This window comes from Vanacampus margaritifer, chromosome 10 (assembly GCF_051991255.1).
Source record: "Vanacampus margaritifer isolate UIUO_Vmar chromosome 10, RoL_Vmar_1.0, whole genome shotgun sequence".
Taxonomy (NCBI): domain Eukaryota; kingdom Metazoa; phylum Chordata; class Actinopteri; order Syngnathiformes; family Syngnathidae; genus Vanacampus; species Vanacampus margaritifer.
Genome location: NC_135441.1, coordinates 24468107 through 24483291, shown reverse-complemented (window position 1 = coordinate 24483291; position 15185 = coordinate 24468107). Strand labels below are relative to the sequence as shown.

Sequence of the window (15185 nt, the reverse complement as noted above, 5' to 3'; positions counted from 1 at the left end):
GGGAAAGAAAAGCGTTGCCATGGCGATGCAGCAGGGGTGTATTTACTTTGACGAGGGCTGACTTTCTTCCATGGTTGGAGAGAGTCTTACTTATTGGAAATTCCAAAGCACGACCAGCAGACACCAGGGAGCGTCGTTACTTATTAAATCTCCCCAGCGACCGGAACAGACGCGAGAGTGAAATGAGGATGAAAACAAACCTCATGGCACTTTTTTTTTTTTTTTTTTTTTTTTTTAATCATCCCCACTTGACTTTTAGAAAATTTATGTTTTCTCTCCAGGTACACTTTGAATCAAGTTAGAACCAGATAAAACCAGAAACAGCAAGAGCTAGATGGATGAGCTTGTGTCAGAAAATGCATATGCTTACCTTCATCAACAAATATGTACATTTTGAATGGTTTAGCACGTGAAAATGCATATACAGAGATACCTTGTGATGCAAGTCACAAGTTTTTTGAGATACAAGCAGTCGTTAGCCATTTTTTTTTACTTGCAGAGGTGGCAAATCAAGGTCCAAAAAGTAAAATCCCTGCCACAGTTTGTCCTTAGCTCCTGATGCTAACTAGCTAGCTAGCTCCCTAGCAGGTAAATGAGCACCATGGGAGTTAGCAAGCTAGCTAGCTAGCTAGCTAGCTAGCACCTGGGGGTGAATCCAAACTGTGGCAGGGGTTTTACTTTCTGATCCTGGATTTTCCACCTCTGTTGACTTGCTAGCAAAAATGCCCACCTCTGCTCATACACATTTACTGTAAACATTGGTGGCCATTTTGTAAAAGTTTAGAACCAGCCTATGTGTTAAGCACCAAAAAATGATATTCAAGCTATGTAAATTTGTAGATACGGTACGGTTTAGTTGAATTAAATAGCATTATAAATAGCCATGAAAAACATGCTACTTAATGTATGTGCCTAGAAACCATTCTTTGTACCCGTGTGTTATTTTTCCCGTCATATCCACGGCACACTCACGTGACGACCAGCGAAGTGGAGAAGAGTAGCGTCCCCAGCAGGCCTCGCCGACAGTCGGCGTTCTTCCTCTGCCGCTGGTGCATCTCGCCACCGCAGTTGTCGCAGCAGCGGCACAGGCAAAAGAAGAGACCCACCATGGGAACCAGGACGGTGAACAGGACGCCCACTGCCGCGCACACCAGGAAGCCCACCTCGTAGTAGACCGCCTGGGGAAGGAAAGAGAGATATGCGTTACAAGAAGAGTGGTTTAGCATAAAAAAAAAAAAATACAGAGTTTTTGATGTGTAGGATTATTTTTGGAATGGTTTAGCACCTATCGTTGCATATACATACATTAATTACATGGACATTTTGGATTGGTTAAGCACCAGCAAAACATAGCCGTAAATATATTCTGTAATTGCTTATTATCACTACAAATGTCCATTTAAGTTTTTATAGTGCAGCCATTTTGGAATGGTCTAGCACTAGAAAAAACAACAACAACATATCCATAAATGAACGAGCAAATATGGACATTTTGGAATGGTTTATCTCTCGAAAATGCATATTAATTTGACTATGTGCAAAAATAGACATTTTAGAGCATCCATAAGCACAATTTAGAATGGTTTAGCACATTAAAAGTAAATCCAAATGTGTCTAGTGCAGACATTTGTACATGGTTAAGTACTAAAAAATACAGTAAAAAATTAAATATTAGAGTAGTGAATTTGAACTGGTCTAGCACAAAAAAAAATGCATATTATCCAGAAATGCTTTTGTGCTAATCTGGACCGTTTGGAATGGTTTAGCACCCGAAAATGTGTGTATCCATATTTGTTTATGTGCAAAAATTGCATTTTGGAATGTTTTAGCACCATAAAATGCAAATCCAAATGTTTTCATATTTAAGCGTAGATATTCTGGAATGTTTATCATTCAGAAATGCAGCATTTATGTGTGAACGTGGACATTTTTTGAAAGGTCTTGCATTGGTATTATGTGAAAATATGGACAGTTTGGAATGGTTTATTACCATAAAATGGGAAATAAAATCTGTTTATATACAAGTGTAGACATCCTGGAATGGTTTAGCACCAAAAAAAAAAATGCATATCCAGATGTGATCTTGTACAAGTACTAAGAATTCAGGATGGTTTATCCTTAGAAAACGAATATCCAGTTGTGTCTGTGTGCAAATGAGGAACAAAAAGTGGGACGATAAAGTAAAAAAAAAAAAAAAAAGTTAGAGAGCAGCAGAGAATGCGTTGGTAAATTAATCTAACGCTCTCTAGTGTGTGTACAAATGGGGTTAGTGTACACAACACACAGTCAAAAATATTCTAAAGCCTAATAATGAACCATTCCGCGGTGTTATTAAATATGATCAACGTCACGCCTCGCAGATCAATGCGTGCGTCCCTGTGGCGCTGCCGCATCACTAACGAAGGCGGAAAGACAGAATTTTTGATGAAAGGATGGACTTCCAGCTGAGCTACTGCAGAGAAAGTTGGACTTTAAATCAGTATCCAAGCCTTAAAAGAAAAAAAAAAATAGAAGAAACCCCCTAAAATCCCAGTTTCACGGAATGGATTTTATTCTAAATCATCATACAAAATCTGCATTTCTCTCCACTGTCTCAACTTGTCATAATAACAATATATATATATTTTTTTACCCTCCATGGCTCACAGCTCGTACTATTTTTGGACGATCGCTTTGTTTTGGCGAGAGCCCGAAGGAAGAATGTGACCTTCCGCAACGATGAGGTGGCGGCGTGTCGCTGTAGTTAAGATGTTAAAAATCACCAAAACACCCGCCGGAGCGTCCTCGGGCGGGCGGAGGGTTCCAGCTTCGTGCTTGGAAAGAACACGTGCTCAAATTATACTACACTTTGTTATGGTATTGGAATAGTTTAGCACAAAAAAATTACTTCAACATTTAAGAATGGTTTATCTAAAAAAAAAAAAAAAAAAAAAAAAAGCTTATCAACACAGTATGTATTTATGCACACATTTGGACATTTCCGGAATGGTTTAGCACCGCAATTGCGTATCAACAGTTGAAACGTTGATGTGCAAAGGTTGATATTATGGAATGGTTTGGCACCAGATAATTGCATATCCAATCCATATGTGTTAATGTGTAAATTTCTGAATGTTTATTACCAAACAATGCATATATTAAATATGTATTAATGCGCAAAAATCTGACATTTCTGGAATGCACATCCAGAAACATTTAGATGCAAAGATAAATATTCTGGAATGGTTTAGTACCAGAAAATTAGACAAACAGTATGTTTTTAAGTACACGGGGAAGGTGGATATTTTTGGATGGTCTAGCCTGAATGTCAAATGTTATATAGCATATATGAGGATTTTAAATGCTGAAAACATGAAAAGCATGAGGTGCACTGTAAATCATCATCGCGTTAGACATTAGTCAACAAAGAGTAACTCCTTTTTACAACTTTTATGACCAACATTCCGTGTGGTAGGAAATCGAGATTCACTTATATTTGAGTAAAGGAATAAAGGAATATATCCGTCCCTACTGAATGCTAAAAAGTTCTAATTAAAATATTTGCGGAAAGGGATGAAAGCAAAGTCATACATTTTATGGATAATGATGTAAAAAAAAAAAAAAGAAAAAAAAAAAGGAGTGCTTTTCTCGTGAGGAGCGGTGAAATTTGCTTTGGACTTTTAGACGTTACCTGCAGGCTCAGCACTATGTTCTCTGGCTGAAGGAGATATCGGATGGTTTCACATGATGATGATGAAGAAGAAGAAGAAGAAGAAAAAGAAGATGCATGCAGAAGACAAAGCATTAAAACACGTGTCAAAGAAAGAGCAGAAGCAAACAAAAACACCAATACCAACCAAAGGGAAAATAATCAAAACAAAGAGAAATGTAGCATGCATACAGATAAACATTTTTTTTTTGGGGGGGGGTCGGGGGGGTACAGTGAGCGAAAACTTGCATGCCATCCAATATGTGATTTCTGAAGTATTTACAGCTTGGAAAGTCATCCACTCACCTTTTGATAGTCGGTCTGGAGGGCTCCAAATTTGTCTTTTGCCAGTCTGATAAGAAGATCTGCGAGAAAATGTCAAAAGAGATTAGTCATGCACTGCGCCATTCAAATCTTCAACCCACATACAGTACATGAAAAAAAAAACAAAAAAAAAAAACATATGGATGAGCATTTCCAGTGCTAAACCATTCCAAAATGTTTAAATTTGCACATAAGCTTTCCTAGTTAGCATTTTCAGGAGCTAGACTATCCTATCATGTTTTTAAAAAGTGCTTTAAAAAGTTAATATGCATTTTACGGTGCTAAACCATCACCAAAAATATCCAGTCTATTCTGTGACTACAAATACTGGAGATATGAATTTTGCCGTATAAGAACATGCATTTCCGGTGCTAAACCATTCCAGAATGCCAGAATGTCTTTTCTATGCTTATAAATAGATATACATTTTGTAGAACTACTTTGTACATATACACGCTGTGAACATGCGCTTCTGGTGATAAACTATTCCAGAACATGCCACACATATGCATTTTTAGTGCTAGACTATTCCAAAAAAAAAAAAAAAAGTCTTACATTTGTATATAAATACACAGATGTGCATTTTCTGATGCTAAATAAGTACAAAGTGTTACTCCTTTTCTCTACACTCGAATAAGTGTTTCCAAGTGCTAAACCATTCCAAAATATGTTTACCTTGTAAACAAACGTACGTATATGTACGTCCATATTTGGACATTCTTGATGTAGACAATGTAGACATGTCATCAGATTACATCCGATAATTCCTTGCCAGTTGAAATTGGCGACTGCTACTTTTCTAAGCAGACTGACTAAGGAATAATCCATAATAATAATAATAATAATAATGATGATAAATAAATACATCTAAAGCACGCAGAGAAGGACATAAGTACTGCAAGAGCCAAGAAGTGACGTTGATGGGACTTTTGTCAGAAAAAAATCTGCCAGCGTTCCCCTGACCAAAATGTTCCCACTTGTGAAAACTGACAAGGTCAAAAATGGCGATGAATTCCTTTTGATCCCGTTGACAGACCGCTTACTTCAGCAGTTTCTTCCACAAAAAAAAAACGATTTCCGGGATTCAACTCAATTGAGACCATTTGAACCGTGACGGACTTCGGTGCTGTACTGCAACTTTAGCAATTATTATTTTATTAGTGGTTCTGTTTGTTTCTCTCGCAACAAGTGAGAGGAGTGATCGCATTAATTGGAACGCTAAAAAAAAAAAAGAAAAAAAAAAGGAAAAGGCAAGCTGGTTGTCTGTTTACGGTAAATGAAGACCTGTTGTTTCTCAAAGCAAAGGAACGTTTGGGAAAGGTCAGTGTGTCCTACTGTATGTGGCAGCTCTTGTGTGAATTTGTATGGCTTTTGTCAGCATCTATTGTGGGTTTTCGGGACAGATGTAAAATGATCGGGGTTTGGGGAAGAAAGGCAATGAAGGGAAGAACACACAAAACACCGTTGATGATCTTTGAGCCTTTTGTGCGCTGGCGTGTTTCCCCGACAGTGACGAAGCAATGCCGATGTTACGTAACATCGACTAAAAAGACAAGGCGAGGTAAGGCCGCTTTATTTAAATAGCACATTTCATGCACGAGGAAAACTCCAAAGTCAAAGACACAACTCCTAAAAGCATTTACAAACACAATATTCAGAGCAAAGCAGAGAAAATAAAAAGAGCTGAACAAAATGACGAAAAAAGAACGTACATGTGAAGTAAAGGGAAGAAGGTAACGACCAATCATGGCTCAGTTTGCTGACCGAACCCAGAAAACAAGTGAGCCGTGATTGGTCGTTAGCTACTTCCTCAGCACAGGTGATGATGTCATCTTCAGTCGACAGCAAGTGAAAAAAAAAAAAGTTTTTAAAGGTATTAATTAATTGTACATGAAAAATAATTAAGTTATCAAATTAATTCTGGACAAAATATGAACTCTTTACTGCTGAAAATGGCTCAATGAGTCAAGTATCCTTTAACATAGCTGGATAATTAACAATAACAATAATTATCATTTACATTTTTACCATATTTCTAAACAATACTATATTTTAATTATTATTATTATTTAACAAACAAACAAAAAATTATTTCCCACTAGGGATTTTTTTTGTTAGCTGAATAGAATGAAAAGGTGAAAATATATACATACAATAAGAACTCATCTTAAAATAAATAAATAAATAAAAATCTTCTCTTTTTTTTTTTATAAAGAAAAACACCCCAATATACAATTAAATATCATTAAATGAGGAATATATAAATAATACAACCTTGCGGGCAAGTAGATTAAACTATTGAACCTAATATTCCTCTAGCATGCCAAATATATATTTTTAAATATTGATCATATTACCCTAATAAATAATTACGTAAACATTGATTGCGATCCATCTATTTTCTGACGAGTGAGCTGCGCGTCCAGTATTTTCTGACGGAATTCTTCTCCGCTCAAACATAAAATTAGCATTGCGGCGCTCAAAGTGCTGAACACGGCTCGCTGGTGTCAGGCCTGGAGCTTATCCTCTCTCGTCTTAGGACTCGCTCGGCATTAGAGCCGAGGAGCTAAAAGGCTGAAAGTGTACAAAAGCAAAGACATGAAACAGACGAGGGAGACAGAAGCAAAAAAATAAATAAATAAATAAAATCATCTGTGACGTGAATAGAAATGTGGCAAACTGTCTGACGCGGTTGAAGAAAAGCAGAAGTGAGAGGTGCAAAACGACATGAATGGACGGATGGAGGCACGAGGAAAGTAGAAAAACTAATCAAGTTGCTCTAAACGCCAGCAGACTGTAATATCAGCCCGCTCGCTAAGCTGCGTGCTAACCGGCTTACGGAACAAAATAGAGGGGGGGGAAGAAATATGGAATATGTAAGCCAGGCCGGGGACACGCTAGCTAGCACGCCGCTACATTTGATTCAGCTTTACGCCGTTTGTACAACCACAAAGCAAACAGCCACTCGGGGATTTCGGCTGCGACGTTATCTCTGACAAATTTGACGTCGCCGGTTTCCATCCAGGCGGAATTGGAATGCGGGAAGGGAAAAGGCAACGCCGCTCGGCATAAACCGGCACGTTTGCTGATGCTCTCAATTTTTCACATTCCAAAAAGAGACTTTCGGAAAGTACAGACTTGAAGGAGAGGAAGATTGGTTGATCATTTATTTCGTTTTTGTGGTCCATGTGGTATGAAACCCCAAAAGCCGGGTTCAAATGCAGGTTGCTTTAACTCAAAGTCAACATGGTGTCAGAAGTGGGACCACAGGCAGTGGTGCACCAAGTTGGAAAATACTTGGTCGCTGTACCACCCAGCAGACTTGTGATAAAAATCCAATGCAAGGGCACTAAACTTTTGTGATAAAAGTGTCAGAAGTGGGATCACGGCAGTAGAGACAAAAATGGCTACCACAACAAGTAACATGGATCTTTAATGGCATGGTCAATCTACAGGTTTTTCCAACCCAATAGATTTGGATTTAAATGTGAGTTGAGTAGTTTACACAACATCCTTGTCAAGTGGTGTCAGAAGTGGGAATACAAACTGTCCATGGTATGCCTAGTTGGACTCTAGCAACCTGGCTTTTTGGCAGCATGGCCGATCTACAAATTTTACAACCCAATAGACCTCTGCTCATTTGGGTGTACTAAACTTTTGTGATTAATGGTGTCAGAAGCGGGATGACAATCAGGAGAAGCTAAGTACTTCAAATATTCTATATATTTATTACCGTGTTTAATCAACAGGGTTGTTCAACCTTAACAGACCAAGCTTCAAATGTGCGTTGAGTTTACGCCGTGTCTTGGCAAAAGGGTATCAGAAGTCGGATCAAGAAATGTCCGTGACATTTCCCATTAGAAGCTGGCAACATTGTCTAAATAGTTTTATCCCCAACTCATCCAACTTGCAATCAAATCAGATTTGGCGGAAATTAATGTGACAAATGGCGTCAGAAGTGGGATCACAAAAAATGAGGCGGAAGCAGATTACCATAACAAATCGCCTGAATCCTTGGCGGCATGTTCAATCTACAGGTTGTTTACGAGACCCAGATTGAAACATCCGTCGTGATTACTCAACATCTGTGACCAAATGGTGTCAGAAGTGGCAAAACAAGCCAGGTTGGAAGCAGGCGTTTGTTCAATGGTCAATATTCAGGCTGACTAGACTAGTGGTGAGGTGGTTTGAGGGTACTCAACTTTCATAGCGCCTGGTGTCAGAAGTGGGACCACAAGCACCGAGGCCATTTGTGTTAAAAAAAAAAAAGATAAAAGGAAAAAAAAGAGCAAAATGCTCAATTTTGAGAGTCATACAACGGCGTAAACACAACAACAATTTGCCACTCGAAACCCCTACACTTTTAATAGCGTGCGTGTGCGTGTTTTATATCCCTCCTCTGCTTTACGAGGTTGCCCGCTGTTAAACAAACACCTCCGAACAAGGTCAGAACTGTTACCATAGAATCCGTTACTATGGGGAGAGAATCGAATCGGCCTTTCACGCAAGTTCTTTGCTTCCTACACACACGCGTGTGCTTGGCATGTTCGCCAGATGCTCCCGCGCTCACGTGCGCAGCTGCTAGTGCGCTCGACTGACCGCATGAGCATCTGAACAAAAAAGAAAACGGTGGCATGTTTGCAGCATGACAGCCTCCCCTCGAGTGGGAATCACATTGATGGGCGTCACATACGCACGCACGCACGCACACACACACACGGAGACGAGCTGCCGTCTCAGCTAAGCTCAACCGGGATGAAATCAATGTAGTGGTTGTGGATGTGACATGACACGGGTGTGCGGTGACACATAGTAGTAGCTGCGAGTCACTATTTAAGTACGATGATGTCACATTACACACCAACACAACTTTGAATGAACCCGTTTTCCTCCAGATAGCTCTATGCGAACAAACAAAACAACTCCTATGCGACATTAAAGTTGGTGAATGGTGTTAGAAGTGGGATCTTTAGCGACTGGGCCATCTATGATGTGCTTAGCTCAATAATTGTTAATATTTCAACCCAATAGAGCCAGGTTCAAATGCAGGTTGTGTTTACCCATCATCCACGACTAATGGTGTCAGAAGTGGGGTCAACAGTTGTGAAGTCATCCATGGTATACCCATTTTGGAAGCTTGTGACTTGGCTTTTAAGTGGCATGGCCAATAAATCAGTATGTTTCATCCCAATTGGTTAAAATGCAGGTTTAATTGAACTAACGTTCATGACAACTGGTGTCAGAAGCGGGATTATCAGTTACAAGGTCATCCATGGTGTACCCATTTTGAAAGCTGGCTACCAGGCTCTTTGATAGCATGGTCAACAAATCTGTACATTTCAACCCAATTGACCCAACTTCAAATACAAGTTGGGTTTATCCAACATCCATGACAACTGGTGTCAGAAGTGGGACGACAAGCATGGCTTGCAGTTTGGAATCTGGCGATGTGGCTTTTTGCCGGCATGATTACAGTTTTTTTTTTACCGCAAAAACTTGTTCACCAAACTTTTGTGACAGGTGGTATCAGAAGAGGGATCTACAACAGTGGCGAAAATGAACACCTCACAGTTCAGATGTTTTCTTTCAGGACCTTCATCCCAGATTTTCTCAGGTTTAGGTTGAACTTTTGTGAAAAAGCTTTCACAATATCCATCACTAATGGTGTCAGAAGTGGGATCAATAGCAGTGAGGACATCTGGGTCACGCCTGGTTGGAAGTTGGCAACCACAACAAAATCCTCACGCAACTTAATTTTAAATAAATATTTAATTGTGTTTTCATGTATTTATTTAAAATTTTAAAAATCTTTTCCCCTCCATTTAGTTATTTTGGTTATTTCTCGTTACCTAATACGATAAGTTGAAGTCAGCGGAAATGTGCGTGAGCACGTGGTCGGCGTTTTTGTCGTCGGAGTTGAGTCAGGCCGTTTATCGTCCAGTGGCGGAGGGGAAGCGTCGTACCCGCCAACCGAGCGGAAGAAAGGAAGCGGGGAACGCATGACTTGCTATCCTCGCTGGCCTCGGCCGCCTCGCTTCTCCTCCGATGACCCGAATACGACGATCCGCCCCCCCTACCAAGGCTGATGAGACGCGTCCTCGGCAGCTCCGGGAGGAGGCGCCCGATCTTTCCGCCGTTTTGAATGCGTCCGTTAATTGAGTGGTCTCTTTGCTGGCCTTCCTATTTCTGACGCACACATCAAACTTTGTGTTTGCTTTTTACAAGGGCCCGAATGATACGGAATTTTGGAAGCTGATGCTGATTCCGATATTTGGCAGAATAAAATACCGATAATTGATTAATAGTAGTTTGCGATGCTAGCGAATGGTTCGTCAGGGTTCGTTCAAGGTCGCAGCGTTCCCTAAATGTTCTCAAAACGGTCTTAATGGTTTTCTAAACAGTCTGAATTTTCTTTCTTGGTCCTTGCAACAATAAAGACAATTTAAGACTGTTAAGAGAAGCATTAAGACTGTTTTGAGAACATTTAGGAAACAATGTGACAGTCTTAAATGGTCTTTATTGTTGCAAGGACCAATAAAGACCATTAAGACTGTTTAGAGAACCATTAAGATGGTTTAGAGAATTCAGGGTTTGTTAAAAGTGGCAGCATTTCCTTAACGTTCTCATAACAGTCTTAATGGTTTCCTAAACAGTCTTTATGGTCTTTTTTGTGGCACAAGAAAGACCATTAAGACTGTTTAGGAAACCATTAAGATGGTTTAGAGAATTCAGGGTTTGTTCAAGGTTGCAGTGCCTCCTAAACATTCTCAAAATAGCCTTAATGGTTCTCTTAACAGTCCTAAATGTTTTTTATTGTTTAGAGAATTGAGGGTTTGTTAAAGGTGGCAGCATTTCCTTAACGTTCTCATAACAGTCGTAAAGGTTTCCTAAACAGTCTTAAATGGTCTTTATTGTTGCAAGGAGCAATAAAGACCATTAAGACTGTTAGGAAACCAATAAGACGTTTAGAGAATTCAGGGTTTGTTAAAGGTGGCAGCATTTCCTTAACGTTCTCAAAACAGTCTTAATGGTCTTTCTTGTCGCAAGGAAATTTTGAACGCGTCACCTCACTAACTCGCGAGGTCGAACGCCAAAAGTTCCAAGATGTTTTCGAGACACGGCAGGAAGCCGCAATCAGACCTTCCGAAAAGGTCGGCGCCCGCTGCGCCGCAACAGCGCGGCACTCGGACGCCGCTTGTTTCGACTGATTTGCGCCTCACCGTGGGAGTTTGTCTGAGAGAAGGCAGATAGAAATGTCAACGCTCGCTCGTCTGATTGCTGCGAGCCGCTCGTCTCCGTACCGGGAAAAGGTCGCTTTGCGTTTGGTATTTGGAGGGGAAACATACGGACAAAAGTATTGGGACACCTGGCCATTGGCGGAAATAATGGAAAGCGTTTTTTGACTAGCATACAAATATATATACTGTATAATAAGTCCGATTTAAAAGTTTTTAGAAAAGAAGATAAACATAACATTTTTTTTTTTTTTTTAACAGATAAAAGTTGACCTTTTTTTTCTTCCTTCTTTTTTTGCAACATTGTTTGAGAACAACATGACACGCTGTTGGAGCATTCCAGGCTTGAGGGCAGACATCCATTCAAACAGAATGTTCTAATGAAAACATCAACACCAGCCCGCTTTCCTTCCGGGAAAAAAAAAAAAATTGTTGATGAATTATTGGTTGACGACTTGAAATAATTATTAATTAGAGCGAGTTGCTCGAAGTTGAAGCACAGCGAAAACAACTACTGACAAACTATTTGGACTTTGCTTCATGACTAAACTCTGCAGGGGGACATTTTTTGTGTAACCATACTGTACCATGAGAGACGATACGATACGTCACAATATCAATATCTGATGCCGGTGTACTGATATTGTACCGGTTGGAATTATCAAATAGTGATATATGAATATTTTACAGTGTATATTGATACATTGCACCACTGGAACAAAAAATAATAATGTTGTGTGTAAAAAAAAAAAAAAAAGCCTAATATACAGTACTGTAACTGGAGAGATAAAGATATGAGATGTCATGCTGATAATATAGCAAAATAATACCTTTGCAATATTAACATCTAATGCTGGTGTATCATAGACCGTTTCAAGATAACTACATGATACATATTGATATCGGTGTTTCACATGTCCGGCTGATGGCTCGTCAGTTGATGTGCAGAATGAGTGAGTTGCTTCCTGACGACGGCGGACAGAAGAGCCCGAGGCAACGTGGAGACGGATGAAGGCACCGCTGAATATTTAGCCTTAGTCACTCATACGCACTCACAATGGAACAGTGGCCGCACTATTCCAGGAGTGAGACGGCAAACAACAACACGGAGTACACGACGCGAGTGGTCATTTGTAAAACAAAACCACAAGCGGCCATTGTGTGCAGCCACAAAAGTGTCGAGTGGCTTCCCGCGGTTGCGCCGCCATTAGCCCACACGTGGATTTTTTTGAAATGCAAACCAGGAAATGTCAGGTTAAAAAAAAATAAAACATCCAAGACACACTCACACACACACACAAATTTAATATTTTTTTTAAACATTAAAAAAAGACGATACTCCATTTCACGGTATCAATATTTAATGGTGCTGTACTCGATACTGTTCCCTGAGAGATTCCACGACACATAATGATATTGATAACTAACGCAGGTGTATCGTACCATATTCTGAGCGATAATGATACGTCACATATTGATATCTAATGATAGCGATGGTCTAGATCTATACCAGTACGACAACTTAAATATCGAGTAGTCACTGATACCAAATACTGACACCACTAGTACATAAAATTCCCCCAAAGATCATGTTAAAGAACGAGCTGTATATACCAAAATAACATTTTTTATTATTTCATGGAATTAATTAACGGCCAATTTCCATTCTTCTATTTTTAAATTTAAAGTTCCTGATTGAAAAACGGCCACAAGAGGGCGGCCGATAGTGGCAAGTAGTGTTGTTCCGATACGATACCGGTATCAGGAGGGGTGCCAATACTGCAGTGGTATCGGCATCGGCAAGTACTAACAAGTAACATGCCGATACCATTATTTCTGACGCTGATATGTTGTATGTATCGGTATGGTATCGGCTGATACTGTAAAACTGAGTATCGGAATCGTATCGGTTGCCATAAAACAGCATCGGAACAACACTAGTCACAAGTACCAATACTTTAAAATAAGACTGGTATCTGCACTGATAACGGCACCTGGTATCGGTAGTCGCCCAACCTTTATTGATACTGCACGCAGATAACAATACAATATATTTCAATATCTAATGCTTGTGTATCGATACGGTACCCTGAATGAAAACGATACACGACATTATCAATAACAAATCCCTATGTATTAATATAATTCTCCGAGATATTACAATACAAATCGATAGCTAGCCTAATACTGATGTACCGAAACTGTTGTCTGAAAGATAATGATACCATACATGATGCAACTTTTCCCTAAGAGATAACGATATGAACCCACAGCAATAACGATACGATAGATAGCAATATATGCAAATGGTACTGTTAACTGAGAGAAAACGATACAAATCCATACAGTGTGATATCAATATCAAATGTTGGCGCCGAGAGAAACTGCTAATAAATGTTACGCTAGTTTGCCAGTATTTATATCTTGAGATATAACGATTCATGACGATATCAATATCAAATGCTAATATCGCTAATGATGTATGTTGTGACATTGATCCATAGGATGCATGTTGAAAAGTCTCTGGGTTTAATATTATGTCGTCTCCATCACAATGTGTGTTAGTGTAGCGCCTGCACGGAACAGAGATTTTAAACAGCATATGGTGCAAGGCATTATGGGATTTAGCCAGTTAACGAGGTGACTCACCGAGCTGCTAATCTGCAAAATGTCCTGTAGACTTAGACAAGGAGGGCATCGTTGTACATCTCGAGACCCCCATTAAACATAAACACACACTCTCAGCACCATTAAACACACGCTCACACACAGTGTGTGTGTTTAATTGCATTAAGTTCAAACTAATAGCATCACGCACAAAAAAGGGAAAACAATACAATGGAGGGGGCGAGATGCAAATTTCGACAGTGAAAATATAAGTGCTAAAGATGAGAGGCTGAGTCGATACCTGCTAATGCTAAGCTAACATGCCAAAACGGAAGCTAAGCGCTAGTGTACCTGTTCGTCCCGACGCCGGTTGTGTCTGACAATTTTTTTGCGCCGTTTTATAAAGTTTACAGATTTAGTTACCGCTGTCGATGCGAATGCTAAGCTAACATAGCAAATAGAGGCTAAGCTAATGAACACCGTGACCAATGTAGCATGTGGCAAACTGTTCTGATGGCGGTTAGCTAGAAATGTTAGCTTTGTGTGACCGGCTTGGTCGCCTGAGTAGCCGCTAATGCTAAGATGACATGAGCTAAGCACTAATGTAGCTGTCAATTTGTAAATTTCACAGATTTAGTTACCGCTGGCAATGCGAATGTTGAGCTAACATAGCAAATAGAGGCTAAGCTAATGAACACCGTGACTAATGTAGCATGTGGCAAACTGTTCTGATGGCGGTTAGCAACAAATGTTAGCTTTGTGTGACCGGCTTAGTTACCCGAGTAGCCGCTAATGCTAAGATGACGTGAACAGGAGCTAAGCACTAATGTAGCTATCAATTTGTAAATTTCACAGATTTTGTTACCGCCGTCAATGCTAATACTAAGCTAACATAGAAAGAAGGTCAGTACTGGGAGAATCCAATCGGGCCAGTTCCGACTTCTCACCTTCGAATGATGCATACGCTAACATGGCGGTGAAATTTAAGCGCTTATCTATCTGTTGAGCGTGTCATTTTCTGTTTAACAAGCTTGGTCACCTGTATCAACGCGGAAGTTAAGCTAACATGATGTATGGACGACAACGAAAATAAACAAAAAATGGCAGGAGGAGGTCAACAAAGATAAACAAAATGTTACTGTGTTGACATGTTAGAGCAGGGATTACCCATTTAATTTTTTTAAACTATGCGACAAAAATAATTTTTTATCAAACAAACAGAAAAATATGCTGTTTCATAGCGTATGGAGGTTAAAAACAAACGAAAAAGCTGATATGTTAGAACATGGTTATCAATTGTATATAAAAAAAAAATTAGATGGCAGCTAATG

The 15185-nt window shown here is 39.6% G+C and overlaps 1 protein-coding gene across 11 annotated transcripts in view; it reads right to left on the bottom strand.

Annotated features, from left to right (window-relative positions):
* The window catches only part of prom1a (prominin 1a), a 46617-nt gene that overhangs the window by 30424 nt on the left and 1008 nt on the right, over positions 1-15185 (bottom strand). For 8 of the 11 annotated variants that reach the window (XM_077577658.1, XM_077577661.1, XM_077577662.1 and 5 more), the window contains exons 2-4: positions 3995-4053; positions 3671-3697; positions 973-1178 (exon numbers count right to left, since the gene is read on the bottom strand). In XM_077577658.1, coding sequence (XP_077433784.1) covers positions 973-1178; positions 3671-3697; positions 3995-4053 — 292 coding nt within the window. The remainder of the gene's footprint in view (positions 1-972; positions 1179-3670; positions 3698-3994; positions 4054-15185) is intronic. The other 3 variants (XM_077577668.1, XM_077577664.1, XM_077577669.1) reach the window with 1 other exon arrangement.